The 14,062-nt window shown below is 39.4% G+C and overlaps 1 protein-coding gene across 2 annotated transcripts in view; it reads right to left on the bottom strand.

The window, feature by feature from the left end:
* Window positions 1–14,062, bottom strand: part of LOC138316084 (uncharacterized) — a 71,141-nt gene that overhangs the window by 33,663 nt on the left and 23,416 nt on the right. For both annotated transcript variants that reach the window (XM_069257575.1, XM_069257576.1), the window contains exons 29-39: window positions 10,533–10,647; window positions 10,014–10,336; window positions 8,131–8,248; window positions 7,687–7,838; window positions 7,249–7,363; window positions 2,959–3,206; window positions 2,670–2,784; window positions 1,556–2,445; window positions 1,283–1,397; window positions 508–863; window positions 225–339 (exon numbers count right to left, since the gene is read on the bottom strand). In XM_069257575.1, coding sequence (XP_069113676.1) covers window positions 225–339; window positions 508–863; window positions 1,283–1,397; window positions 1,556–2,445; window positions 2,670–2,784; window positions 2,959–3,206; window positions 7,249–7,363; window positions 7,687–7,838; window positions 8,131–8,248; window positions 10,014–10,336; window positions 10,533–10,647 — 2,662 coding nt within the window. The remainder of the gene's footprint in view (window positions 1–224; window positions 340–507; window positions 864–1,282; window positions 1,398–1,555; window positions 2,446–2,669; window positions 2,785–2,958; window positions 3,207–7,248; window positions 7,364–7,686; window positions 7,839–8,130; window positions 8,249–10,013; window positions 10,337–10,532; window positions 10,648–14,062) is intronic.

Below are 14,062 nucleotides of genomic sequence, written 5' to 3'. Positions count from 1 at the left end.
AGCAGTTCTGACAATATAACAAAAGATAAAAGTCTAGAAACTTGAAATTTGTAGATAATATCAGTCACAGTGACTTCCATCAGCATGCGCTATTGATTATTGACAGTGATGGGAACTTTCATGTCAAAGACAGTTGATGGGAGTGTCAAGCTTTAACACAGACATTAAAGCTGGAACTTGTAATTTCACTTCTAACAGCAGAGTTACAAACCAACATGACATACCTCTCTGTACAGACGTATTTGCCAGTCATGCCATCCTCACATACACATGTGTATTGACAGCCGTCCTGCCATCTCTGTCCAGTCTGGTAGGTCTGGCCCTTGTATATACACACATCTGTAAAAGCAGTATCAAATAATCACATATTATTCAGTTATACAAACTTACAAGAATATTTAGAACTTATTTATTTAAATAGCCCTAAAAAGTATAATACATATCGTACACAAAGCATTACAATGCCCATTGTTTGGATGTCCCTGGGGTGAAACCTATCCTACTCACGTGGTACTGGTGATGGACTTGTTGGGTTTGGCTGGGGCGTAGGCTTCACAGTGGATACACCTGGTATTGGAGAGTATGGTAGCGGTGTGTTGTTGGGATTGTTAGGTCCTACTGGGGTTGGGTTGAATGGGTTGTATGGGTTAACAGTCGTAGGTGGTGTGACTGTTGGTCGAGTTGTCTGACCGAACCCAGTGACCTTGCCGGGGAAACCAGTGATGAGAACGGGTCCAGAGCTGGGGTTAGGTGTCGGGTTTCCATTTGTACCTGGGTAACACTTGGGAATTTGACAACACTGTGGATCCTTGGGATCAGGAACTAAAGTACAGCTTGATGGAAGGTTGGGGTAACTGGCACACCTAAATAACAATATACAGTAAAGGTTAAGTTAGAAATGAATTCACGTGTATTACCATGTATGAGGTGTAAGAACAAGAGAGTAATACCAAGACTCTCGAAGGCTTTGATAACTTTTACAATTTAGTTTTCAAAATACTGTCTTCAACCTAATAAGCGCCTAGGGTGGTTAATAATTGAAAAACTGAAGGGTCGCTTAATATGACCAAATTTGGACTAATATTTCACAAACTTATTGCACAGAGTAAGCCTTTAATCAATTTATAAAATAAATCAGAGAAACCTACATGTTTTTTATAGGTTTAGTCTGTATTTAAGTCAATGTAAGTGAAATTGGGGCTTAAAAATTGGGAGAGCAATTATAGGGTACACTTTTTTGGTCGAATACAGTAGGTAAATATGGTTCCTACGATTTGCTTACCTCTGCACACATCTGTAGTATCCAGTGGAGCCATCCTCACAGAAACATCTGTTGGAGCATGAGTCACCGTACCACTGTTGTCCTTCAGTGTAGGTGTTTCCTTGGTACACACAGACTGGAACCCAGACACATGAATAGGATCAGCAGTGACCATCAACACATAATGTAACTGATTTACAAATGTAACCAGAACAGTGACGTTTAGATGGTGATGAAGTCATATTAAAAATTCCATTTCATTTAGAGTGCAAGGAAATAGTTGAATCAATTTACCCTTTGGTTTAGGTGTAGGAGCTGGCGTCGGTGCTGGAGTGAAGTCCGGTTGGTATGTTGGCCCTGGAGTGTAGCCTGGTGGGTAGTAAGGTTGGAATGGGGTGTAGTTGGGTGGGTATGTTCCAGGAGTGAATTTGGGAGCATATGTTCCTGTGTAATTTGGTGGGTAGGTTGATCCAGTGTATCCTGGTGGATAGTATGGCTGTTTAGGGGTATTTCCTGGTGGATAGTATGGCTGTTGAGGGGTGTAGTTTGGTGGGTATGTTCCAGTATACCCTGGTGGGTAGTAGGGTTGTCCGGGAGTGTATCCTGGGTAGGGCTGGCCTGGGGTGTAGTTGGGTGGGTATGTTCCAGGGGTGAATTTGGGAGCATATGTTCCTGTGTAATTTGGTGGGTAGGTTGATCCAGTGTAGCCTGGTGGATAGTATGGCTGTTTAGGGGTATTTCCTGGTGGATAGTACGGTTGTTGAGGGGTGTAGTTTGGTGGGTATGTTCCAGTGTAGCCCGGTGGATAGTAGGGTTGTCCTGGAGTGTATCCTGGTGGGTTGTATGGTTGTCCAGGGGTGTTGCCAGGTGGGTAGTAGGGTTTTCCAGGAGTGTAGTTTGGTGGGTACGTTCCAGTGTAACCTGGTGGGAAGTAAGGCTGACCTGGCGTGTAGTTTGGTGGGTATGTTCCAGGGTTGTTAGGAGGATAAGTAGTTGCAATGTAAGGTGGTCGCGTTCCACTTTGGATTGGTCCTGAGCCAATGCTAGGCGTGCCAATGGGTAAGAAAGGTGTTGGGGCAGGAGTGGCAGGTTCTCTACACTGTAACACCTTACAGCATTGGTCCTTGGGGTCAACGACCAGATTACAGGTGGGTGGTAGTGACACTACATTGTAGGCACGGCATCTACACAACACAAGGCCCCAGCATCATTTCATCATGCTAAATCATTAAATTCATTATTTGCACTAGATATTTATTTTCCCCACAAGACTTCAAAGTAAATCAAATTCAAAATACATAATGATCGACTGTTTTGTCACAACGTTGTATTTCCATGAAATTGTTTTAGCTTTATCTGAATTATACAAGAATGCATTGATCTGTATCAGACAGTTGATGTGACTTACCTCTGGACACATCTATAACGACCAGTGTGGTCATCAATACATTCACAGTCTAGATCACATCCATCTTGCCATGTATCCCCAGTGTTGTATACAATACCCTTGTACATACACTTGTCTAAAACCAAAGACAAAATAAGTAACATTAATGACATAGCTACTTTAAACAGTTGAACTTTTTATGCTTGTGTTGTATAGTTTTGAGGAGTGTGTAATAAGATTTAACTAGTGTATACTGAAATGCTATAATGCAATTCATTAAATACTCTGACAACAAAAATTGATAACTTACATTGATCTTTAGGCTTGCCGACACCAGTGATGATTGGAGGTGGGTTTGTGTACAAGTTGGGGTTGATGACGGGTGTTGGCTTTGGAGTGGGCACTGGGCCAGTCACACCAGGAGCTAGAGTAGGTGCTATGTAGGGTAGAGTAGGTTGTACCATCAGGTCAGGGTTACACTTGGGGCGACGACAGCATGGGTCACTTGGGCTAGTCTCCATAACACAGCCAGCTGGTAGGGCACCATAATGGGGGCATCTGTAATTAATGACAACCATGAATTATGATACATTTTATGAGAGCATCTGTAACCAATGACAACCATATATTAGTAATACATCTTACGAGAGCATCTGTAACCAACGACAACCATATTTAAGTTATACATCTTATGGGAACATCTGTAACCAACGACAACCATATTTTAGTTATACATCTTATGAGAGCATCTGTAACAATGACAACCATATATTAGTAATACATCTTACGAGAGCATCTGTAACCAACGACAACCATATTTTAGTTATACATCTTATGAGAGCATCTGTAACCAACGACAACCATATTTTAGTTATACATCTTATGAGAGCATCTGTAACCAATGACAACCATATTTTAGCAATACATCTTATGGGAGCATCTGTAACCAACGACAACCATACTTTAGTTATACATCTTAGGGGAGCATCTGCAACCAATGACAACTCTATACATTACAAAACAAAAAAGTATAATGGCAGGTATTTTACAATATTAAAGCCCCATTATGTTTTGGGGTGAAAAAATATCGTCATAAAGTACCAAACTTTGCTGAATAGTAGAGCATATATCCTTATGAAAATATCTGCTAATAAAAAATGCCCAACATTTCCATGTTTTTAAAAAACAATAGAAAACCCCTCTTCGGAGAGGGGGAAATCCGTAGTTCCGCCCCAGAGCCAAAACAATCTAGTACGCATGCGCAGGCACAAAAAAAGTGGAATTTCCCTAACAAACTTCAACATCGTGCATGGCGAACGCACTACTGAAGACTCGCCAAATACGTGTCAGCGAACACACACATGGGTCCGTTCTTCACCACGTGCACGTTCCTTCAAACAACGATTTTCAAACAATTTATAGCGGTCAAGTTGCATTGCTCGATCGCGATCGACTGCACGTTACGTATACGATCCCACGCATTCCACGCGTGGACCTACAAATACATATTGTACATGCATGTATTTGCATGTACTGTAGTTTCTATATAAAACTAGGCTAAAACTATTCAAAAAGTGTTTGTTCTTGAATGGAAAGCAAGCAATTAACAAAATTATAATTACAATGGTATTTGCTGATCTTATGTATTTTGTAATAAAGATTTATAGATGCCTATAATGTCTAATCTAGCTTTGAAATGTACATCGAAACGGAACACACGTTTGTGCACATAGAAACCGAACACACGTACGTTTGTGTTACCTGATGAGGCCTCCCACGGGATGACGCGCCTAACTCGTAAACAAATGAAAGTAAACACAAACACGCCATGTCGTTACCTGCTATATAGATATACATACATACATACGAAGTCTGGAAAACCTACATGTTCTACTCCATCGCAGACCGATCGCGAGCATGTACATGAAACTTAGACCAGTGTTTGAGACAACATGTAGGGTCAACGACGATATCGGCATTATCGGATACATGTATATCAATGACAAGTGATCATGATCATGAATTACTAACTGAGTACAATCCACATTGTAGCATAAGATCATTATTATGAACTTTGTAATTACTACATGCAAAAACATATATACATAATATATGTTTATGCTACATATAAAGATACATGTATATGAACCACAGGTGTTTGGCTCTATAGACTTTTTTTCTCTCTATATGACATATACATGTACAAATGTATATGTAATACTGTGTCAATATATAAAGAGAGAAAAAAATGTCTATAGAGCCAAACACCCGTGCATGAACCACATATGTAGGCCAATGTGATTCATTTTATCTCATAATTCATTGCATGCACGGGACAGGAAAAGGAATGCATGTACAAAATGTAGAATAGTTTGGTTTGATTGAATAGTACTAATTAAAAAATGGAGTATAAAAGCAGTCCGTTAATGATTTCTATACAGTTCATCAAGTGAAGAAGATCTGGTGGAAAAGTATACCTAAACAGCTAAAGAAAACCTGGATCAGTCCTTCATTAAAAGAAGAGAAGATGGGGAAAATATCCGTTTAAATAAGACTGGTAAAGTCCTAGCAGGCATCACGAACTTATTTTTTCTCACATATTTCATTTAGCGCATAAACGTTTAGACTTGCTCCACAAATCGAATTTCCTCTATGAAAACAAATGGGCTGAATGCTAATAAACATAATTCACGTTCAGCGTAAAATGGATGCACACTCGTAAGAATTACGTACCGACGGCAAATGATAGTCCACCAGGTAGTATCAAGGGTCAAAATAATATATGTTGTGTCTTTTTAATGATGAAACTCCATTAGTCTGACAATATTTATATCCCCTTAGTTCACTCTAATACTGACGTTTGTACTAATATAAATGCGAGTCTTTGATTAGTTTAATTCGCTCCGTGTACATAAAATTGTAGGCCTATATTTAAAAATGCCCATACGATAATTAGGACTCATGCACCTGGTAATCACTACTTGATGTATATAATGATCCTTTTCTTAATACACGAAACGTAATCGAAAAACATTTAATCAGTTAATTATATAGAAATGAAATCTCGACAGGAATCGGTAACTAGATACAACATACAGATTGATGTATCTCGGCTAGCGTTGATTCCAGTGATCTTTCATCTATATGTACATGCATGTACTATCACATATTTTATAGACGAATATCGTTATAAAATACCCAAAGAATAAATAGAAAGCAGTTATAATACATGTATATAGTAAGCTATTAGTCCACCTCTTTACGTATGTTCTAAGTATTTAGATATACTCTAAGTATTTAGATATACAACCGATCATCACCAAAAATGACACGGCTTCGTGTTTATATTTGTACGATAAAATACCTTATATGGTGCCCCATGTATGCATTTCACTATTTACATCCACTATTTTTCGATTAATACGTATTTTGTATCAAGCTTTATATAAACTATATGTAACCTTTGACAGAACACATTTATAATCTGTGGAATCTAATATGTATCATATACTAAACAATTATAGAACATTGTATTGCTCACCGTTTCCTCAAAACTGCCCTCTGTCTCGGCCATGCTTGTTTTGTTTACTATATCCGGGTATCGAACACATACGTATACACGAGGTATTTTTAACTATGCAAATCAACCCGTTCTATTTTAAGAATTCTTTACTAATTGATTATTGCGTAATTATCTTCATTGTAAAGAAACCAAATGAAGAACTTTTCATAAGGGATGTTAATGTATATTTTATCAAAGTTTGGTGAAAGCATAATGGGACTTTAAACATTGACAGTCCAGTCATCCTCTTTAGTGGCCACTGCAATGTTTTAGTTTAGGAATCATAGCGACCATTATGGATTTCTTAGGAAAAATTCTATTAGTTACACAGTGTGTTAGTGACCTAATAAGGAAAAATATTGGGTCTTTGCCTCGCCAGATACAAGTTTATTTTAGACCCAATATTTTTCCGTATTAGGTCACTAACAAACTGTGTAAAGAATTTATCCCATTGAAGACCCTTTCAATGAAGTAACTGCAAAATGCATTATGTACTGAGTATGGAAACCAAAGCAACTCAAAACTTAAAACAATTTTCACCTCATTGAAGACTCGAATGCGTTGTCAATGTCCATTTCTGTTAAATAATCCTAAATAAGTGTTCCCGATTTCGGTTTGCTTTGAAAGTGGTCATCAGCGCTATCATTCAAACATTTTGTCTCCATCTTGTTGAGTGCCATCGTCGCGAAGCGTTACATGACCACTATTTTGTTGCTAATGACGTTAGGGGCAAAGAACGATAACTCTATCGTCCAAACCTGATACGATTTCTACTAACCTAATACGACTATATATTGGATATCACGTGACGTCATTTTAACCAATAGGAATACAAGATTCTTGTCTGAGGCGGGATAAAAACACTTATTGCATATCTCCATATCTGACATCAGCTATTACCATGTACAATTTAAAGAAAAACAGCCAATTTGTGTTTGAGGAACACCAGAAGCCAATTGTGGACAGACAGTTATACAGACACAGTGATTACTAGAGCTGCTGCATCTCTGATACCAGGCCCTGGAAACAATATCTCACCTGTCAGAACACCTGTAGAATCCAGTGGTGGCATCTTCACAAACACAGTTCAGATCACAGCCATCAGCCCATGTCTGACCTTGTTTGTACTCTACACCGTTGTACATACAGTTCTCTGAAAGAGGGAAACATTGACATTGATCAGCGATACACATTTCACTCCATAGCTCCAGCTATCAAGTCACCTATATGTTTGTTCACCAGGACAAAAAGAGTAACTATCATATTTCATGGTATAAAGCTATCACAACATAGATTGACAAATGTGATAAATGTTATTTCCACTATATTCAATCTAATATTAATCTAATATTACTTGAAGACCTGATTCAGTCTACTATTCAGATACATATTTGTGATGCATTGTTAGAAACAAGGCAAAACACTAGAAGCCTGTGAAGAGACAATCCTCTACAATAACTCAAATAGAGTCCGTACTTGGCTTGTTTGTGACGACTTGGCCTGGTGGAGGAGTGATGGTGATGACGGGGGGCTGATCTGTTGGGCTACAATATGGCTTCATACAGCATGGGTTATACATGTCTCTCACCAGTCGGCAGCCAGGCTTCAGGTTAGTGTACTGGGTACATCTGGCAACAAACATACAGATGTCTCATCTCCAGTAATATCATTATGTCTACATGATCCTTAACTTCAGATAATCAAAAGAATTTCTATCAATGTTTGCACATCCATGTTTATGAAATTTACATGAATGGCACCTAAACAAAATCTAAGAGTCCCGTGGTAGGGTATATATTTTACTGAAGGAACCAATGATCTGTATCAATTCTTGCTTTCAGAACTAATTACAAGTAATCGTAGCACATTATTCAGTCAAAGATCACTGTTAAATGTGACATTCCATTAGTATTGACTTACTTTTGGTCACACTTGTAAAGTCCAGTTGTACCATCTTGACAGATACAGTCGTAACTGCAGCCATCTTGCCATCTCTGACCAGTAGCATACTGCTTACCCTTGTAGACACACATGTTCTCTAAAATATACAACATAAACGTGTCGTTTCTGATGTGGAATAAACTTCATGTGAGTCAACAATATAAAAAAAAGATGTCAAATGTGTGATTAAGTGAGAAAATGAAAGTCTGAGTTACATGGGTCTGATAAGGATTTGTTCAATGTCCTGGGAAGAGATGTAGTATAACTTATCCAAACTAGATGTTATTGGGATCAGCGTTTTGGTCAATATAGCCAGGTTTCTAGATTACACAGATTTTAATGCCATACAACTAAGCTGGAGTAGACAGGGATCCAGATTAGACAAGTGCCAGTTTTGACAGGTTACACAGTATAACAGTATATACATAGGTAGATTCGAATTTCAAGAAATTTTATTTAATGCCGCATATCATAACAAAATACAATATCTTATGGTTTTTAGAATTATGTAAGTGAAAAGTGGGCCTATTCATTATATATATGTTGGTAGATATAGCTGGAAGTAGGTGATAAGTTTATGTAATTTAAAAGCAGTCTAGTGAGATACGACTTATCTTAGAGTTTAAGTATGATGGATGTTGGTTGATGTACAGTCGAATCTGTCTTCAGCGAACACTCAAGGGAAATTGAACAGTGGTCTCTTAATAGAGAGCGGTCTCTTAACAGAGTAGCTCAGGTTAAGGAGAATATATAGTTTGATGTTTTAAAAAATGAGTTGTCATTCACTGTTCACGAATAAAGTATAATTCAGTGTATTATAAACATTTATAAAATATCTTAAAATAAAATAAAAATTAAAAAAAAATCATAAATCTAAAAAAAATCATTTCAGTAATTTATTCATATAATAATGGGGTTCTCAGTGGTTTTTATAGCAAAAAATGTATTTTGTGTGGTAATAAGGTCATAGGGATGGCATTATTTGATTTATTGTAAATGTTTATTTTCTATTTATTTTATTATTGTATTTTATTTTTGTTTATTTAATTATTCCTAGTATATAAAAAAAAAACATTTTTTCATAAAATGCTACACAATAAATGGGAATTTGTGCTGTATGATTCTTAGAATTAAAATCCTGATTTTTCATACCTATTTCCGGTTCTTTCTATTACTATGACCCTTCCAAGATGACAGCCTAAACAAACGCTGCATGTGTTGTCTGTTTGACTGCTTTCATGTTTCATTTTCATGTAAGTAAAGTATTGTCAGTCACTACTAGAGTTTGTTTTAAATAATGTTTGTCATGTTGTATCAAACACTTTATTATTTAACCCTTATATCCTTACAAACGGATGGAGATGGAGATGGCCATTGAACTTAACCCATTCTGTCTAAGGGCCCAGGGTCTGACGGTAGTAAAGGTGTGAAAAGACTAGTCAGATACAATTACCCTAGTGTGACATTACTTATACAGCACTTCATTTACCAGCTAATTGTTTCACACCTCTTTTGTTTACATAAACAAGCTATAGACTTAATTGCTCTGTCCAAACGGTATCAAAACCGGCAACCAGATGATGGACGTTTTGGAAAGATCGAAATGGCATTCATTTTTCTGGTCGCTGTATAGAGATTTTTGTGACCACAGGAAGGAAATTTTGTGGTCGCTGATCGCATTAGAGAGATAGTCGTTTAATAGAGTTAAAATATATAGTGAAAATGCTTGGGGGGAATTGAAGTGGTCGTTTAGAGCAGAGAGTCGCTTAATAAAGATGGTCGTTAGTACAGATTAGACTGTATTTGTTACTGGTACATGGAGTTCCATGGTGCGACATTGATGAAGTGTGTTAATGACTTACGTTTGTAGACTGGGGCCGGTGTGGTGGGTACAGTTGGAGGCTGTGGCGTTGGGATGAGCGGGTTGGTAGTTGGGTTATATGGTGGATTAGTTTGGCCTGGTAATGGTGAGTTTATATTTTGTGGTGGGTTGGTGACAATAACTGGTGGGTTGGTAGGCCTTGTGGGCTTTGGTGTGACAACTCCTCCTATAACTTGGGCAGGGGGCTCAGTCTGGAAGGGCTGGTCTGGGCTGGTAGGACAACTTGGCTTCTTACAGCACAATGGATCCTTAGGATCAGATACCATGGTACAGGTGGCAGCAGGTTGAGGGTACTGAGGACACCTACAGTACATAACAGAATAATGTCACATCTCAAGGTTATGTGTGTCAATTTGTTGTTAACGCAAAACACATTGAAGATATTTAAGAAATGTTACGATTTTAAATAAAGTGTAAAATGTGGACACAGCATTTGTTTTAAAACTATGATGTCAAAAATATTTTCTTGTAATAAAAAACCTGAAGTACAGATAATTACCTGTTATTACACCTATAAACACCTGAGGAACCATCCTCACAGATGCAGGTAAAGTCACAGCCATCATACCACTGCTGTCCCTGTGTGTAGCTTTTACCTTTGTATACACACACATCTAAAACAACAAAACAAAAATCATATAAATATATACAGCTGTATAAAGCAATGCTCTGGGTTTGTTTTTTGAAAAACAAAATCTTGTAATATTGATAACGTTTTATCATAAAGCTGTTACTGAAACTACAAGAAGGACCTGATCCATGGAAATTTTCCAAATAAGGAAGCCACTGCGGGAAGCTTTAAGATGGTGGAAGTCTCGGGTAAATCTTCTGAAGGGCATGAGCCTACAGACCACACTGATGGAGACCACACTAGTCACGGATGCGTCGAACCAGGGCTGGGGAGCCCATCTAGAGGAAGGAGTGAGGTCTGGTCTATGGAACAGTTGGGAAGCCAAACATCACATCAATTGGTTAGAAATGAAAGCCGTCCTACTAGCATTAAAAGGGTTTCATTCCAAGGTGATGGGACGGTCTGTCAGACTGCGATGCGACAACTCAACAGTAGTCAGTTATATCAACAAACAGGGAGGAACTCATTCTCTAGATCTTTGTTACTTGACATGGGAGATTCTGCTATGGTGCGAGGAAAATAAAATTCAGTTAAAAGCAGCTCAAATTCCGGAGAGAAGGAATGTTTGGGCAGATTCACTTTCCAGGGGTCGGACAGTTCAAGCCACGGAATGGTCCCTATGTCAGGAAGTGTGCAATCTCATGTTTCATGTTTTGGGACAACCTCAAATCGATCTCTTTGCGACAAAGGAGAACAAGAAGCGACCAGTTTTCTGTTGCCCGTTTCCAAAGGAGGCAGCATGGGCGGTGGATACACTGTCGGTTCCATGGGGAGGAATGTTTGCTTACGCATTCCCTCCAATAGTTTTGATTCCTCAGGTTCTGCGGAAAGTAACACAAGAGGATTGTGTGGTCCTTCCAGTAGCTACGAGATGGCCAAGCCAATCATGGTATCCACAGCTTCTCGAACTTTTAGTGGATTACCCAAGGGAGTTACCTCTTCACGAGTTGTTGCTGACACAACAAAGGGGCAAGGGACATCCAGATCCGGGGATGTTTCGACTGACTGTATGGAAAGTGTCCAGCAGGCTTACGCTACAAAGGGATTTTCACAGGAGGTTGTTCAAGCAATCTCCGCATCTCGACGACCTTCTACATAGGCAGTCTATAATGCCAGAATCAGATGCTACAACAGCTGGTGTGAGGAACAGCAGATTGATCCACGTACAGCAACTATGAGTGATATAGCAGATTTTCTGTTACACCTTCATCAGACGAAAGGTTATAAGGTTTCTACATTAGCTGGTTATAGGTCAGCGATTGGAGTTATACACAAGCAGGGTGAAGCTATTGGGACTAATAGAGATTTATCTCGACTTGTGACGGGTCTTTTTTATAGCAGACCAGAGGTTCGATCATTGGTTCCAAACTGGAGTTTACCACTTGTTTTGCTAAAATTTACAGAACCACCTATTGAACCTAAGAAGCCCCATTGAAATGGCTTACTTTGAAAACAGTTTTTCTGTTGGCAGTAGCTTCTTCAGCTAGATCTAGCGAGTTACATGCATTATCAGTGGAAAGAGATCATATCCGCTGGGAGCAAGGAGTTGATCGTTTGCTGCCTAACCTACAGTTTTTGGCTAAGAATCAATGCCTTGGGAAACCATGGGAGGCATTTTTCTTTCCATAGTTTACAGCTTATGCGACAGAGGTGGCAGATCTGAAGTTGTGTCAATATCGAGCATTGAGACTTTATGTAAATAGGTTAAAGTCTATTAGAGGCGATAAGACAAGTCTTTTCCTTACATACCAATGTGGTAACCACAGGGAGGCATCAAAGGATTCTATTGCTCGTTGGATCGTTTCAGTTGTGAAATTTTGTTACGAGTCTGCAGAGGAGAGGCACATACAGCTGGCTAGAGCACACGATACTCGTCGATTAGCCACCTCTTGGGCACTCTTTGCTAAGGTCCCCATTTCTGAGATTTTGAGGACAGCACACTGGGCACAGGAGACAACCTTTACGTTGTTCTACATGAAGGATGTTTGGAAGGGGGAAGGATGTTTTGCCAGGGCTGCGATCTTGAAGTCGGTGGAGAGCAGAAGATCTGCTTGTTCATAACTGGTAATTATACTTTTTCTTGTTTGCTGGGTTAACTAGTGAGTCTGGCTCTACCCATAACCTTTGTTGGGCTACAAATTCTGTTTTGCCTAATGTTTGACTCATGCAGGTAGGTATGGGGACTGATGTAAACTGAGGGTTTTTTAGGTAAAACCCCTGTTTACAAGGTCACCATACCTACCTGCATGAACCCACCCTTCTTCCCCTTGGAGCCAGTTTCTAAGCATGTGGCTTGGAAAGAATACTGGTGCGCATGTGCGAGTACCGGTGTAGCAGCCATTTCTTTCCCCCTCTGATAGTTTCCCCGGGGAAAGAATTGGCTAGCTGATTTCTTCCCCGGGGAAAAAACTGGCTAGCTGATTTTTTCCCCCGGGGAAAGAATAGGCTAGCTGATTCTTTCCCCCCCTAATTACTTTTATCCCCCGGGGAAAGAATTAGCTAGCTGATTCTTTCCCCCCTCTTGATTAATTTTAGGGGGAAATCCATTGACTAGCTGATTCTTTCTCCCCTCTCGAACTTGTTCCAGGGGGTGGGGGAGACTATTTGCTAGCTGATTATTCCCCCCTCTTGATTAATTCTAGGGGGAAATAATTGGCTAGCTGATTCATTCCCCCCTCTCGATTATATCTAGGGGGGAAACTATTGGCTAGCTGATTCATTCCCCCCCTCTTGATTATATCTAGAGGGAAACTATTGGCTAGCTGATTCTTCCCCCCCTAACAAATTATATCTAGGGGAGAAACTATTGGCTAGCTGATTCTTTCCCCCCTCTCAATTATATCTAGGGGAGAAACTGTTGGCTAGCTGATTCATTCCCCCCTCTCGAATTATTTCCAGGGGGTGGGGGAAACTATTGGCTAGCTGATTATTCCCCCTCTTGATTATATCTATGGGGAAACTATTGGCTAGCTGATTCTTTCCCCCCTCTCGAATTATTTCCAGGGGGTGGGGGAAATTATTGGCTAGCTGATTATCCCCCCTCCTCTTGATTGATTCTAGAGGGAAACTATTGGCTAGCTGATTTTTTCTCCCCTCTTGATTAATTCTAGGGGGAAACTATTGGCTAGCTGATTCTTCCCCCCTCACAAATTATTTCCAGGGGTGTGGGGGAGACTATTTGCTAGCATATTCGTTCCCTCCTCTTGATTATATCTAGAAGAAAACTATTGGCTAACTGATTCTTTCCCCCCTCTCGAATTATTTTCAGGGGGTGGGGGAGACTATTGGCTATATATAGCTGATTCATTCTCACTTAGCCAACATTCTGAAATTTACCTGTATTACCTGGCCAACATGTCAAGTTTTACACCTGAGTGAGTTTCAGCTATAGTCTGTTC

This window comes from Argopecten irradians, chromosome 2, assembly GCF_041381155.1.
Source record: "Argopecten irradians isolate NY chromosome 2, Ai_NY, whole genome shotgun sequence".
NCBI classification, from domain to species: domain Eukaryota; kingdom Metazoa; phylum Mollusca; class Bivalvia; order Pectinida; family Pectinidae; genus Argopecten; species Argopecten irradians.
This window is presented reverse-complemented; position numbering and strand designations above follow the sequence as displayed.